This window comes from Homarus americanus, unplaced genomic scaffold (genome assembly GCF_018991925.1).
Source record: "Homarus americanus isolate GMGI-L3 unplaced genomic scaffold, GMGI_Hamer_2.0 scaffold23578, whole genome shotgun sequence".
In the NCBI taxonomy this organism is placed as follows: domain Eukaryota; kingdom Metazoa; phylum Arthropoda; class Malacostraca; order Decapoda; family Nephropidae; genus Homarus; species Homarus americanus.
Genome location: NW_024733231.1, coordinates 5564961 through 5577551, shown reverse-complemented (window position 1 = coordinate 5577551; position 12591 = coordinate 5564961). Strand labels below are relative to the sequence as shown.

Sequence of the window (12591 nt, the reverse complement as noted above, 5' to 3'; positions counted from 1 at the left end):
TGTTGGTGATCTGACCAGACTACTGTATATATTATTACGCTGACCTCCAACGCCATTAAATCGCCACTACTAACCACCATCACAACAATAACTATTACTACCACCACCACCATTATAACCGGTCTCGTTACCACTATCAGCATAATTACATCATTAACAACAACAACTACTATTACGATGATTACTACTTCTACTACTACCAACACCGTAACCATAACTATAAGATCTTTCTGACACAAAAAAGCGGTCACATGCACGCAAAAACACACTCAAAACAGTCACACGCACGCAAAAACACACACACACTTAAACACACAACACACACACTCTTGTCCTCCATATCTCCCCACGAAAGTCAACCGCCCATAGAAGCTTTCTCTCGCACTCTCAGCTTTCTCTTGGTCCTTTCTTTAACTCTCTCTCTCTCTCTCTCTCTCTCTCTCTCTCTCTCATCCCTAAAACATGCATTGCCATATTTCTCCAGCAGGCATTTTAGGTTAGGTTAGGTTCAAGTAACATCGAAGTAACAAAATTTTTAGCAAGTAACAATTAGGTTAGGTTCAAGTAACATCTAAGTAACAACATTTTCGGCAAGTAATATCCCATTTTTGGCAAGTAACAATAAAGTAACGTAACACTTAAATAACTGTACACGTGTAACATTTTTAAGTATTTTATTTATATACAAAGACGCTGGTGAGACGAGACTCAGGCGTCCATTTTAAGTCCCTGTGAACGTCTAGTCTAGGGAGTGATTATTCCCCTTATGAATCTACCCTAGTTCCCAAAGGCTCGCTCATTATGCTGAGTCTGTCTGTCTGTCTCTACTATAGTCTTACAGGCAGTATAGGCGCCATTTTTTCTTCAGTGTCGTGATTTATGGGGAGGGTTGAATGGGGTTATCTGAGAGAGAGATTTCCCTTGTTGTGTTAATGGTTTGATTATATATATATATATATATATATATATATATATATATATATATATATATATATATATATATATATATATATATTATAGGTCGAGAGACAGAGACAGTTCTAATCCGGCTAAGCCCCATTTAGACCACGAACGTATGAATGTAACGTAACTCTCTCTGTCACATAACACCATCTGTGAGGGAATTGCTACACCACGTCAGGTCTCTCCAAAAACCATCTGGGAGGAGTTACTACACTGCGTCTTTGCTGTTCAACACCTCAGCGTACATGATCTACTGTACTGACCTCCACTGTAAACATTAATCTGTATGTTCCTTTACCTTTCTCTAATGAAGACTTTTGTTAAACCACCAATGTATGTAATAAGTCATTTATGTCCAATGTATATTTTCAGCCTTTGGGCTGCAGAACTCTTTCAATAAACCGTTAATTATTATTATTATTATTACACACACACACACACACACACACACACACACACACACACACACACACAAACACACATATACTCTCTTAAGCATGCTCAAAGGCTGCATGTTCAGTATATGTCAAATAGACCCTCCAGTCCAAACAGACCCCAGTGCAAACAGACCCCAGTCCAATCAGACCCCAGTGCAAACAGACCCCAATCCAAACAGTCCCCAGTCCAATCAGACCCCCAATCCAAACAGACCCCATCGAAATAGACCCCATCCAATCAGATCCCAGTCTCAATAGATCCCATTCAAACAGACCCCAGTCCAAACAGACCCTAATGCAATCAGACCCCAGTACTACCCTAGCTGCCGTATCTTACCTGAGTCAATCACGTTCATTCTCTAAGATAAATAAAATACCCTAAGATTTTTTAAGAATCTTTCCCTTCAACTTTACGAGAATTTCTAATATTTTCACTTACGAGAAGAAGAAAAAATACGTAAGTTTTTGTTAATATTTCTCTCCCGGTTACGAGAATTAGTGTAATTTTTTACTTACGAGAATAAATTACCATGAGAAGGTTTGAGTCCACTAGAGTTGAACGGAAGTAGCGTGTGTGTGTGTGTGTGTGTGTGTGTCTGCCCGTCCGTTGTGTCTGTTAACAGGTAATTATTGTGAGGTGTGGTGGGGGCGGCCAGGTGTGTGTGTGTGTTATTGATATTATTTTTACTCCTACTACTACTAGCCACACCACCACTACTACTATTGGCCACACCTTTGCCACACCACCACTACTACTAACCTCTATTCCATTAAATCCCTTCACCGAACCTAGGATTAACGTAAATCCTTTATTTGAACGTAGGATTACAGGAATGACATATATCAGCTTGTAATCCCCTTGTAAGCGTGGGTGATCGAATGAACAGAACGAAGAACATAACGGAACACACAAGGCAAAGAACTCTGTATGTCTGTCTAGCCGTTTATCTATCTATCTATCTATCTATCTATCTATCTCAAACACGCTATATACCCGCCACGGTGTTGCCATCTCAAGCTCACGTTTCTAGACACAACACTGGTAACACTGTAATACATCACTAATACAGATACTAATTGTTCTTGTAACTTAATGTAACGTAACATGATATTGAGGCGATAGTGGTCTGTAATTTACTGTAACGAAAGAATACTGAGGTTTACATTGTATTTGTGATAAGGTGTAGGCCTAGGGAGGAATTTGTTTAGGCCTAGTTGTTATTTTTCATGTTATTGGGATGTTGATATTTTTTTTTATTATTGCTGTTCTTATACATCTGTTACCTCCTTCCTCCTCCCTCCCTCCTTCTCTTTCACTTTCACCTCTTCCTACCTTATTCATTTTCCTCCTTTCCTCCCCTCCTCCATCTCCTGTCCACCCTCCCCCTCTCCACCCCTCCACCTGTCCTCCTCTCATGTCCCCCTCCTTTCCTCCTTCTGTCCACCCTCACACTGCCTCCTTCATGCCCCAGCTGTGGTTGCACTTGGTTGACCTCTGCTGTAAATAATATAAAACTTCCAAACGCTTCCGGCTCCCGGTAGCCTCGGTCACCAACTGTGGTGTGGGGGCCCAACTGTGTGGGGTCACTCAACTGTGGTGGGGGTCACTCAACTGTGTGGTGGGGGTCACCAACCGTGGTGTGGGGGCCACCAACCCTGGTATGGGGCCACCAACTTTTATATGGGGGTCACCAACTTGGTATGGGGGTCACTCAACTTTGCAGGGGGGGCCACCAACTTGGCATGGGGGCCACCAACTGTGGTGTAGTCACCAACTTGGTATGGGGGTCACTCAACTTGCATGGGGCCTTAACTTATGTGGGGCCACCAACTTCAAGTGGGGTCACTCTAACTTCTGGGTATGGGGTCACCCAACTTATGCAAATACCCAACTTAAGGAGGGGGGGTCATCAACTTGGCGTGGGGGTCACCAAACTTGGCGTGGGGGTCACTCAACTTTGGGTATGGGGGTCACTGAAAACACACACACACACACACACACACACACACACACACACACACACACACACACACACACACACACACACACACACACACACAGTACACGAAAAAAAAGCGTTAAAACACTTGAAATAAAACACACAAGCACACACACTAAACTTTCCTCTTCAACTTTAAAACAAGAAATCACGAATGTTTACAAACAGACGAGTGTGTGTTTGTCCATACAGGCACAAACATGTTCACTGCTTGGCGTTAACGCACTCTAACACAACAGGGGCTTAATAACACACACTAACACATTTGGATCCAAATTCTTTCAAAACACGTATGACAAAATTCCTTGTAACTCATAAAGGTCAGTATCACACATAAACTGACACTTACCATAAAACACAGTCAGTATCACACATAAACTGACACTTACCATAAAACACAGTCAGTATCACACACAAACTGACAGCCACACATTAAAACACCCCAAGATTAATTGAGACTGGCCAGAGGTTACACAGAAGGAGGTATGATGCCTTGGGAAGTCTTTGATGCTTACGATGCGGGTGAGATGTGAAGTGAAGTGGGGTGAGGGTCAGGGGGTTAGGTGTGGGAAGGGATAGGGCCAAGGGAAAGAGAAGGTGAGGAGATGAGGGTCAGGGGGATAGGTGTGGGAAGGGATAGGGCCAAGGGAAAGAGAAGGTGAGGAGATGAGGGTCAGGGGGTTAGGTGTGGGAAGGGATAGGGCCAAGGGAAAGAGAAGGTGAGGAGTCAAGGTGTGAGGGGAGGTGAGGTTTGGGTAGTGTGGAGGACGACAAGTGAGGGGGAGGGGGGTGAGGGCATTGACGGGAGATGGGGTGAGAGAACAGGTTGGGGGAGGTGGAGGGCAGGAGGGGGAGGGCAAGGTTCTCTACGCCCCCCACCCCACAACCCGGAAGATAAGCCTACTTAGCTCACTCCTGCTACAAGAACCTCACCTGTGTGTATATTTATATTAGCTCCTGTTGTCGGTAGTGGTGGTGTGGAGGGTAGGGGTGGTGTGGTGGTATTGTAGTAGGGTCGGTGGTATTGTAGTCGTGGTGAGTTGGTGTTGTAGTTAAGGGTGGTTTTGTAGTGGTGGTATCGTAGGGGTGGTGGTGTAGGGTGGTAATGTAGTGGTGGTATTGTAATGGTGGTGACAGTAGTAGGTGGTAGTGGTGATGTAGGGGGTGGTGGTACAAAATGGGTTAATCCTTCCCCATAAAAAAATAGGCCTAGCCAGAGAATTTCCTATCTTAGAAAACAACAGTCATCCCCGTAAAAGCTACCAAATGATGATGATAATAAACCACATTAATGACACAAGGTTGGCGATTTTGCCAGGTAAAAAGATCATCAGGGGAAGACTACCTGTAATCAACCACACTACCTTAATTACCTATCCTGGTTGCATTTCCAGCCAATTACCTGCCTTACCTGACGAGTGTACGGGGCCCCCACGTGAGGTAATGTTGACACGTCTCTTACACACGGCCAGACACACGACCATACCAGTGCTTAAAACAGCTGATATTAATTACGGGTTGTCATTGGCGAGATATTTAGCTTAATTTGTAGTTCATGTTGGCTAAAGTGAGTAGTACTATTAGTATTATTATTATTATTATTATTATTATTATTATTATTACTGCTGCTACTCCTACTATTATTATTATTGTCGCTATCTATTGTCCATTGAGGTAAATATCCTGTTGGTAGGGAAGAAGGGAATAGTAATGATGGAGGAATAAGTGAAATGGGGGATAATAGGCGTGTGTGGAGGGGGGGGGGTAGAGAAGGTAGAAATACGGGGAGGTAAGGCAGGGAGAGAAAAGTAGGTTGTATGGTGTGGAAGTGAGAGAGAGAGTGAGAAGGTGATGAGGGTAGGTAGAGGTGAGGGAGAGGGGGTAGGCACAGTAGGGGGTAGTGCGGGCCAGGAGAGGAGTTAGTTGACACACACACACACACACACACACACACACACACACACACACACACACGACTCCTCTGATGTATTCGACTTATTAATAATATTAGGATCACCCGAAGAGTTAACACCATAGCTTATTTTACCTGTAGATTTAACACCCAATGTTAATAATAACCTAACCTAATCTAACATTACCTAACCTAACCTAAGCTTACATAACCTAATCTATCCTTTGAGGCGTTTAATCACCAGTTGCTTTACTTTTCATGATTATTATTATTATTATTATTATTAAACTACATTAAACAGCAAAAATCACCACAGAAATTCGTCAATGCCCCAAGGGGTTAAAAAAAAATATGCGACCTTTTCCAACACAAAATTGTAGGCCTATATACCGGTAGGCCTATGCAATCCCATATAACATGCAGGAATTTATAGCCAGTGGCCTTAAAATCCAATATAGGCCAAAAAACGTTATTAATAAATATCATTCATTCATAATAATAAGCCTACTGTATACCTCAGCCTTAGACACCCCTCCCCTTACTTACTACTCCCTCCCCTATTTCACTCACCCCCTCACTCCCTCCCCTATACCACAACCCCCCCTCCCCTCCCCTCCTCCTCCCCGTGAAAGAATCGATGGTATGTGGACGTACAGATAATAACACGCTTAACAGACAGTACCTGGAGATAACGTGAGATAACAGCTGCTGGTGGGGTGATAACACAACACAACAAGAGTTCCTATCTTAACTATGTTTCTCAAGTTAATGTAAAGGTGGCGATAACAGATAATAAGAAGAAGAAGAATGACACTAACATTAATAGTAATCAGTTAATATTATTTTGTCCTCCGCGAGAATATCCCAATCTGGCACTATAATTTGTCCTTGGTCAACCCACGCCCTCGCCACGCCCACATCCACGCCCATCCCCACGCCTTCCTACTCCTGAGAGACCTTCCTTCACAGTCTGGTTCCCTCTCCCTACCTGGGGCTTGTCTCTACCAGGTAACCGCAAGTATCCGCAGATATCCGCAAAAAAGGCATTATAGGTCTCCGAGTATTGACAAGTATATGAAAGTATCCGCAAATAACCACAAATACCCGGAAGTAACTGCAATTATCCAAGGGTATTCGTACCTATCCAGGGTTAGCCATAGTCAGACTTATCCACACCTATCCACAAGTGTCCGGTTTTCTGTTTTGTTTTTTGTTCCGTCATTACAGAGAGAGAGGACAAACATAAAATAACGATCTCTCAATAATAAAACATCCAAACACACACACAAGACAATGATCACAGACATCAAGTGACATATACAAAGGAACGATGAACTAAACACACACACACACACACATGTTATTAAAACTCAATTGTAACAGCCAGTGCAAAGTTCAAGTCCTCGGCCTAGATCCTCAAAAGGTTCACTATTTTCGTCTGAACTGTAGATGGCGAGTGAACATAATCATATACCGTTTTATTTCACTTAAGCTACGATACAAAGATGAGTTTTGACAGGATCGTATGTTGATTTTTGACAGGATCGTATGTTGATTTTTGACAGGATCGTAAGGTGACTTTTGACAGGCTCGTAGGGTGATTTTTGACAGGATCGTAAGGTGACTTTTGACAGGATCGTAGGGTGATTTTTGACAGGATCGTAGGGTGATTTTTGACAGGATCGTATGTTGATTTTTGACAGGATCGTATGTTGATTTTTGACAGGATCGTAAGGTGACTTTTGACAGGCTCGTAGGGTGACTTTTGACAGGATCGTAGGGTGATTTTTGACAGGATCGTAGGGTGATTTTTGACAGGATCGTAGGGTGATTTTTGACAGGATCGTAAGTTGATTTTTTAAATAATCGTAAGTTTGAATTTTTTTCTGAGATGGATTTTCAAATATTCCAAAAGTTGAATGTTTTTTATCATTTTCATGTTAAATTACGATAAAAAAGACGGGTTTTCAAAGATTCCTAAGTTGAAAATTTCCTCCCCAATCAGACGTGAGAGGAAGTTCAACCAAGTCATTTCGGCTACATCAAAACACAAGCGTTCCAAAATTACACCGCCTTTGATTACTTATTGAACCTTTAACCTCTGAGACGACAATAACCGTTGTTGCATCACTCACCCAAATGAACTTTCCAAACAGCAGAAAAAAAATTAACACAGACGCGCCACGAATACAGTATAGTACAGTGCTAGTAATTTATTTCACCTTTAATATTCATATTGTTAATCTCTATGACTGTTTATTCTGTAAATATTTTGAAACTATAAGTATTTTCAAATTTATTTTTATGGCCATATCACCAGTAAATATTATAAATTTGATGCGGTTTTAAGTGGGAGGCTTAGAGCCGTTTTCCCTTTGTTTACTTTAGCATCTAAGGTCCACCCCACTTTCGGTTTCTCTTTGTGTGATTGGTTGTTAAAGTTTGCCATGTCACACTGGGCACTAACGGTTATTTCCCTATTGTTTTACTTAACACAGTTCATTTGATTATTTTCTGTGTAAAATATAGCATTCACTTCAATTTGTCAATAATATTACACACAGGAAATTAATAAAAAATAGCCTTGAGTTTGCGTCTATTGGCACGACAGTTCACATAGCAACCAGCATCCAATCATCATCTCCGAGTAGTCGTTCACTCTCACACACACACACACACACACACACCTACAACGTTCACATATTCACACACGTACACACTTTATATGTTTTTGGTGCACACAGAATGATAGGTTGCGTCACCCATACCTTTCTTTTGTTAACCGTCTTGCGTCACTGTTATTGTTATTGATTTATTGTATTAACAGCTTTTGTTACTCGGCCTCTCGGTAAGATCCTTTCATTGTGGGTTGCTGTACTAAATCCGTGTACTGTTGTCATCTGTATTATGGGTCTATTAATGCCTCTACTTACTGTATTAATACCTCTACTTACTGTATGGATCTCCCTTAATGCCTCTACCTACTGTATAGATGTGTATTAATGCTTCTACCTACTGTATAGATGTGCATTAATGCCTCTACATATTTTATAGATGTGCATTAATGCCTCTACCCAATGTATGTGCATTAATGCCTCTACCTAATGTATGGATCTGTATTAATGCCTATGCCACCTGTAATAATGTTCTGATTTACTGTAATAATAATAATAATAATAATAATAATAATAATAATAATTAACGGTGTATTGAAAGAGCTTGGCAGCCAGAAGGCTGAAAATATACAGTTACATAATTGGGGAATGGGTTACGAATTACAAATAATATACAAATAACATAAGTGATGCAAATAAGACATATAATAACTAGATGGGGAAAAGCTCAAACTACAGGGCATTTCAACATAGTGACAGTGTAAGGAGCAGTGTTTACTGGGAGTGAATACACTGGTTTATTCCAAGTTATTGATAATTTTTACAATGGTTGGGACTGGGCTGTTCTTATAGCGATCAGTTCGTGCACGTATGGGCTGGATGCGGTTGTAGTGTCGAACAACAATTCTCGGGCTAGGGATGTCAGGTGGTAGTAGGAGCCGGTGTCGAGGATGGTGCAGAAGCTTCTTACCAAATTTGCAGATGAGGTCGTGGTGATGGTCAGTGAGAATCGAAAGGGTCACTGTGTTGAGCGCTTCTTGATATGTGGAGTAGGAAAGGGATAGAATAATCTTGCATGCCCTCTTTTGCACTTTTTCTAGGTGTTTACGTTGTGTGGCATTTAGGGAGGAAGACCAGGTAGGGGAGGCATAGGTGAGCTTGGGAAGTATGAATGTTGAGTAAACCCTGAGGAGCTCGGGTGCAGGAACTCCGAGGGACTTGAGTCGGCGGAGGAGGTGGAGACGGAAACTGGAGGATTTGACAACTTCACTGACGTGTGGTTTCCAATTTAGTTTGTTGTCTATGGTGACGCCGAGGAGCTTAGTGGAATCTACAACCTGGAGTGTGTTGGGACCTAAAGTAATTGAAGGGGGTGGGACAACGTCGGAGAAGAGGTTGATGCGCATAACCATGCTCTTGGTATGGTTGATGGCGACGTGGTTGTTGGTGGCCCAGTTTTGGAGACTTCAATAAATCCTGAAGGGCGGTATAGTCGGGAGCAGAATTGTTGACGCTGTGTTCGTGTTTCTATGCCTATACTTTGTTCTGTAATGGTAAATACATTTAAAGGTCAGGGTAGTGTAGATTATGCTAGGTCAGGGTAGATTAGGTTAGGTCAGGGTAGATTAGGTTAGGTTAGGGTAGTGTAGGGTATGTTAGGTCCGGGTAGGTTAGGTCCGGGTAGGTTAGGTCAGGGTAGATTAGGTCATGGTAAATTAGGTTAGATTATCCAGTTGACAAATGCAAACAGAACTAACTGATCAAGAGGGCCCCAAGCATTAAATACACCCCAAAGAAACCATTACTAGTCCCAATGGGCCCTAGTTCTAATGGCCAAATTGGGCCTTGTGAGATTCAGGCCCAATACCTCTATCAACACTGGTCATATCTATTAAGCCCCCAGGTGATTCCATTTCCAGCAAGGACTTCGATATCGATGATAAGACTGATATTGTTTGGAGGTTTCGACAAAATACGGATCATGTAAAGATTAGGCAGCCATGTTTCTTTCACCTGATCAACAAACACCCTGATACTACCGGGGGGAGGTAGGACTTGGAGGGGGTGTAGGGAAGGAAAAGGTATGGTAGGATAGGAAGGGTAAATAGGGGAGGATGGGAAAGGGTAGGGTAGAGTAGGGAATGTATGGTAGAAAAGGGTAGAGAAGAGAAGGCAAGGGTAGGGAAGTAAAGGATAGGAAAGGGTTGGGTAGCGAAGGTTATACTGTTTAATGAACTTTAATCATCAGGTAAAATAAACTGGAGTGCCTTTTCCCACCCAAACCTGACATTACACACACACACACACACACACACACACACACACACACACACACACACACACACACACACACACGCACGCACGCACGTGCACACGCACACGCACACACACACACACACACACACACCAAGATTCTCGTAAGTGGAGATGTAAGGACGAGGAGACATCTATCTAGCAGCCTTGAGCATCACTCTTGAGACAAAATAAACAACATACGAATCTTTGTGAATACCGCTACCAAGAGTCCCTAAATGCCTCCTTGACTTATCCCACAAGAGTAGGTAATTAAACTTAAGGTGTGAGGTGGATGACTTACCAGGAGTCGATAAAACAATAAATATGAGAAACCAGACTTACTTGAGGTCCAACGTGGTGCCAGACATATAACTTCAATAACTCGTGTAAACAAATGAGTACAGTACAAGGAAGTAGATTTAGCAGGGTGTTGAGGGAACACGCTGCCAGTATAGTGGTAATATTATACTTGAGGTACACCAGAGTAAATTATATTAACCACAACGGTAAAGTGAGAAGGAGGAAGAGGGTCACTTACCAGGGGTCCCTTCTTGGTGACGCCTTCTCCACCACCCTTCCTCAGCCGTAGTCTGAAGCTGGTGGTGTCCATCCTGCTCTGCCTGCCGCTCTCACCACTCCTCCTCACACTAGCAGGGGAGGAACGCTCTCCCAAACTGCTCAAATTATGACTTCGTGCACCGTGTAACACATTTACACCACCATTAGAACCTTCACTGTTATTGGCATCCTTGGGTTTAAAAGAGGTAATCGTGTTGTTATCACTGTAGGCACTGCTATGGTGTGCAGAAGTTGCGCTTGAGTGGGCATTTTTGCTCACTGTGTGATCACTGGCACTAACACCACTAGTAGGGCTTACACTTTTGGCACTGGTAGCAGTTGTTGCACTGCAAGGGGGCGCGCTGGGCCTCCCTCCGTTACATGGCGCTGAGGCCAAGGGGTCGCGCGGCCCTAAAGCACTACCATCGCGTTTTCCACTGTATACACTATTATCCGCTGCATTACCGGTCTCTATAGGCGGAGACCGGGCAGTAGCATGAGTTTGCACTGAAAAACTATTGGCCAGCCGCGAGTTTGCGGCGTGGGCCGACATAACGTGACATAGGGACCCTCTCTCACTGGCGGCTCTCACCCAACTGATGTCTAGGATTCGGGCCCTCACGCGGTGCGGCGCTGCCACCCTTCCCGCTTCATCCACCCTCTCCTCTCACACCTCAATATCCCTCGCATCTTCTACCCACTGATCTCCCATCGACTCAAAAACTTATTTAGACATTTTTCAAGGAACTTGTGTAAGCATATCATGGTAGAGGACCGGCCTAGAGCAGCAGTGATTGTTGTTCCTGCCATACGGCCAACAACGGAACTTCGCTTCGTTGTGGTTGGCAGAGCTTACACCGTTGCCACGTTTCTACTACAAAACTTACCACTTATTCCTTGGGCAACATGGCACTGTGTGGTAGCACGTAATCAGAAATTATTGCGGCGGGAACATCACCAAGACCCAGCAGTAGAATGATGTGTTTTGTATGTTAGGCACCAAGAGGATGGTTCTTTTACTGTGGGGTGATCATCGGGGGGTACCACAAGGGGGGTTTATCACATGTCAGTCAGGGAATATGTTCAATCCGGCTTCTGGCTTGCTGGCTTCTCACACGGTCAACACAACTCCCATCAACTAATTAATTCAACTCATGACAACTTCATGAAATAAACTTTTAACGGGTCATCTGAAGACAAGCATCTCAACTAATTTCACTCGATGATTAAACACCCGAACTAACCTAATCCAACCTAACTTCTTGGACTATCCTTGGTTAAATCGACTTACTGTTAACCACACTACAGTAGCCTTTACTTTCCATTGTGTCAACTCTCTAAATAGCGACTACAGTATTCCGTTTAGTCTACAGGCCATTCAAATTATATGCATTCTGTAGATATTATGTCTATTCTACAGCAAAATAACTACAGAAAAACAAGAGATAACAAAAATCAACTTGACCTGACCTGCCCCCGCACCCTCATTAGATAACCTGTCGTCTTAATGCTCTTACCTGTAGTATCTCAACCTATTTCACCTTGATGTTGCCTTTATATAAAAAGATTTGATGTAGTTTCTATTTTAAACACTCGCAATTCAATTCTTCTTTGTTCCTTAATTGAAATTGATTGAAATATTAACGTTAAAAGAGAGGATTCGACAATTGACCTTCCAGTTGAAAAAACAAAAAGACTATCTTGGCCTAAAGTACATCTCAGAAAACTGTACAGTGTCAGTTAATTTACCCCAAAAAAAAAATAATCTTGCATGATAAACCTTCAATCAACGATTTTTTGTGTTCTGTATA

At 42.7% G+C, this 12591-nt stretch overlaps 1 protein-coding gene across 1 annotated transcript in view; it reads right to left on the bottom strand.

Annotated features, from left to right (window-relative positions):
* Nucleotides 1–11390, bottom strand: part of LOC121869622 (mitogen-activated protein kinase kinase kinase 1-like) — a 61271-nt gene extending 49881 nt beyond the window's left edge. Inside the window, exon 1 of the mRNA XM_042371107.1 lies at nucleotides 10761–11390. Coding sequence (XP_042227041.1) covers nucleotides 10761–11333 — 573 coding nt within the window. The 5' untranslated portion in view covers nucleotides 11334–11390. The remainder of the gene's footprint in view (nucleotides 1–10760) is intronic.
* Nucleotides 11391–12591: the final 1201 nt, after the last annotated feature.